This window comes from Nothoprocta perdicaria, unplaced genomic scaffold (genome assembly GCF_003342845.1).
Source record: "Nothoprocta perdicaria isolate Ctin4 unplaced genomic scaffold, notPer1 scaffold_86, whole genome shotgun sequence".
NCBI classification, from domain to species: Eukaryota; Metazoa; Chordata; class Aves; order Tinamiformes; family Tinamidae; genus Nothoprocta; species Nothoprocta perdicaria.
The window spans coordinates 2,850,007-2,853,946 of NW_020456154.1; the positions used below are offsets into that span (position 1 = coordinate 2,850,007).

At 45.2% G+C, this 3,940-nt stretch overlaps 1 protein-coding gene across 7 annotated transcripts in view; it reads right to left on the reverse strand.

The window, feature by feature from the left end:
- RBFOX2 (RNA binding fox-1 homolog 2) overlaps window positions 1-2,852 on the reverse strand; it is a 122,583-nt gene extending 119,731 nt beyond the window's left edge. For all 7 annotated transcript variants that reach the window (XM_026052289.1, XM_026052291.1, XM_026052286.1 and 4 more), the window contains exon 1: window positions 2,823-2,852. In XM_026052289.1, the coding sequence (XP_025908074.1) occupies window positions 2,823-2,840 (18 nt within the window). In that variant the 5' untranslated portion in view covers window positions 2,841-2,852. The remainder of the gene's footprint in view (window positions 1-2,822) is intronic.
- Between the last annotated feature and the right edge of the window lie 1,088 nt (window positions 2,853-3,940).

Below are 3,940 nucleotides of genomic sequence, written 5' to 3' on the forward strand. Positions count from 1 at the left end.
AAAAAAAAAAAAAAAAAAGGCGGTCTTCTGGTCCTCTCCCAAGAAGAATGAGTCATATCTGCTCTCTTTAACCCTAAACAGTGATGAGGAATTACTTGAATCACAAAACTCAAACATGAAAGGAATTTATATTACATCATCCAGCCCATTTCCTGCCAACGYCTCACAATTCTGTATTTTGGCCGGACTATTTATCAGCAAGGTAATCATTACATCCCTTGTGAAGCTGTTTACATGATTAAAAGATTTTATTGTCAGGATATCTTCCCAAGCATTTAAATTAGATGCACTTTTTCTTCATCCCTTCTCTTCACACAACTTTTCTCCACACAGATATTATTTTTTTTCCTGTTACTGAATGCAGTCAGGTAAGCACCGATATGGAGATTGCCAGTGAGTTTTACAAAGGAGATTACAGAAGGTATAATACTCCATAAGGAAAATATTTCCTGTCTTATATTCCAAGAGGCCAGAAGGCAATGGACTTGAGAGAAAAAAAAATAAAATATATATATATATTCAGTTTGCAGGACTTGTGTCAGCCTCCAGACAGTTTGTTTTGTGTATTATTTAAAATGCCAGGATGAGTTTGATAGCAGGAGATTACCTCAACAGAAGGAGAGGTTTGGGGAGGAAGGGAGAGGTCGCACAATGACTATATTTCAAGTGAAATTTCAGAAAGCAAGTTTACAGTAAGCTCAGTATTTAGTGGTATATGCTTCAGAATTTCTTCCAATTCCTGGATCTTTCCTGTAATTTCTTAAGGCTGAAATGAGAGCTTGAGAAAATAAGCAATAATTTCGATCACCTCAAGGGATCAGAGCATCTTCCCAAGAGAACTCTGGAGCCAAGGCATAAAGATGACCAAAGGAGTCTTGCTGAGTCTGTCTTTCTCTTCCACTTCATCCATGTTTGGACCTGCTTGAACTTCAATCTGTGACCAACTCCTTGTTCAATTTTTAACCAAACACTCCACTGTCCTCTATATTTCCTAGATACCATGATTTATTTCGCTTTTCTCTTAACTCTTTCCACTCTGTCAACAATGTTTTTCTTCCTGAATGCAGACATAAAAACACTGAGTAGGATGCCGTTTGGTAAAGGATGTCCCAAGAAATCTTCCCCTCCTGCACCATTAAAAGCCTTTCAGCTACACAACTTCAACTATTCTGTGTACTGCTCAGCTTCTACAGAGTAACCCACTAGAAGTCATTTTACTAAATTTCCTTGAACCTTTCTGTGTGCAATTAGTTCATGGATTCTTCCCATCACTTGAATATGTGAAGGTATTTTTGCACAGGCTGCACTCACCAAAATGAAGCATTTTCTACAGAAGGATGCAACTGGGTTAGAAGCAGAACATCTCATTGGTCCTGTCAAGTACAGAGTGGAAATATTTTACTATTTGCCTGAAGAGAGGCTTCAGAAAGAAGGAACAGGATGTGGAGGACTAGGGTTAAGGCTGCCAAATTCACCTAATCTTAAACATGAGGAAGATGTTTAAAACAGTTTCTCCTCACTACCTTGGTTCCATCCCAAATTCTGTTTTTGCTTTCAAGCCAAGCCATGCACCTCCAAAGCACCAGGAACACTGAACTCTTTGGTGTTCCAAAATGGAAAATGGTCTTTTCCATTTCATATGGCAGACCTCAAATACTTTCTGATTTTCTTCCCTGGCCCTTAGCAGAAAAGTCTTTTATTTAAGGTCTTCCTCCATCCTCYTGTTTAAGCATTTAAATATACTTTGAGTTTGAATAATAACATAACATTTCTATTGCCACAGCCTTACCAGTCACTAAGCCAATGAGCATACTCAGTTGAGGAGGTGTTTTCATGGTCAGGTACAAGCAGGAAAAATAAACCGAAAACCAAAATGCTTTTCAGGAGCACTACTTAAATACTTAAGCTCTTGAGACGGGGTTTCTTTGTTCAGAGGTTGACAAAGCAGGGCACTGAAGAGACCGTGGCCAGTGCTATCATGGTACAAATTAAAATAAATAAATAAAATGGTCAAACTCCTCACAGCTTGGGATGAAGAATTTCCTTTCCTAACTCCCCACATCAAGACACTGATGAAGGAAGAAAAAAAAAAAACCCACACACAAAATGAAATAAAACACAAAATGAAGGGCAATATGAGACCCACAGGAACCAAGCAAAGATCTGTGAACCTCCTAAACAACCGCCAGAAAAGATGAAGCAACACAGGAAGCTCCCTGTTGTCCCCGTCTCCGCCAGGCAGTCATGCCGAGGGGAGTGCACGCAGCCTGCAGTGCCTCGCCGGATACTCCCCACCAGCGAGCAAGTCACTGCTCGAGGCAATAGGCTGGCAGCTGAAAGGGACCCAACAACATCACAGAATCACTGAATCACAGAATGGCTGAGGTTGGAAGGGACCTCTAGAGCTCATCTAGACCAACCCCCTGCTCCAGCAGGGACACCCAGGCACGGGGCACAGGGCGGCATCCAGGCGGGTTGGGAAGATCTCCAGGGAAGGAGACTCCACAGCCTCCCTGGGCAGCCTGTGCCAGGGCTCTGTCACTCTCACAGTGAGGAAGTTCCTCCTCACATGGAGATGGAACTGCCTGTGTTGCAGTTTGCACCCATTACCCCTTGTCCTGTCACTGGCCACCACTGAGAAGAACGTGGCCCCTTCCTCCCTACATTCCTCCTTCGTGTACTTAGACATGTTAATCAGCCCCCCTCTCAGCCTTCTCCAGAGAAAACAGGCCCAGCTCACTCAACATTTTAACTTCAGCTGGACCCAAACCCCGAGGACTGTGATAAAGCTGTTAGCAGCAGTTGCCACGCACACCCCCTACCTCAGACTCCAGACTCATGTGCCCACGTGCAGGATCTCAGGTCGGGCTCAGTGAACGCGCAATGGAAAGCCAGCCACAGGATTGAAGTGCTGAGGGGAGAGCCACTTGTGATTGGTAATGCTCGCATTGGTGCTGGCATTAGTAAGGAGACAGCAGCCTAGGCTGGTTTAAGGACTGCATCCCTAGAAGCTCTTTCAAAGCAGGCATCAAGGCAACATCCGAGCTCACTTTCCGTAGCAGAAGAGGTGCAGCAGCTCCAGCATCCCGACCCAGTTCTAGTGAGTACAATTACCTCCTGCTTACGTAAACTCTCCTTGTCTCTTCCCTTCAGCAGAGCTAGGCACGACATTCCTCCTTGCTCTGTTTCAAATCAGGGAACAAAATTATTATATGCAGCTGCCAAATTCTGCCCCAGATGTGCCAGCGTTCAGCAGCAACGCGAGCACATTTTAGATACTGTTTCTAATATGTTTTGACATGAAAAGCACCACAGCAATACAACACAGGCCTTAGCTATATATAAACCCAACTGGCACAGTTAGAACGGAGTAACTTTCTGCAAGCAGAGCAGCTACTCCACGTGAGTTTGTCCGTATGCAGAAGCCCTGTCAGTAGAGCTGTACCAGCCAAGCTCTGTATCGCAGTTATGCCACAGACCCTCAGAGCTGTTTGCCACAGCCCGGGAAGTGCAGCAAGGCAATCTCGGCTCRCTGCGCTTTGGGCAGGCCCTCATGCTACAGAGAAAAACAGCCTTTTGTTGACAGACCTGAAGGACGGAAGAGACCTCAGAAAACTGGCTCTGTTCACCAGATTTGGGGATCTTCTCGGTTAACAACATGGCAAAACCAACACGCCCTCTACTCTCCCTTTACAGGTCAGGCTTCATTCTTGCCAGCAGATCAGCACTGCAGAAAGGAAAGGACACCCTACGATTCCTATAACTGCACGAGACACCCCAAAAATACATATCTTAAATTCCTGAGGACAGTCTCAGAGAGCAATCCGGCTTCTTTCGTGGCCCCACGGTAGCAACACTGGGAGCAGGAGAAGCCTTCACCTTCTGAGGCAACCATCCACCACAGCGATGCGGCCGCACGCGCTCCCCAGCCCTGTCCCCA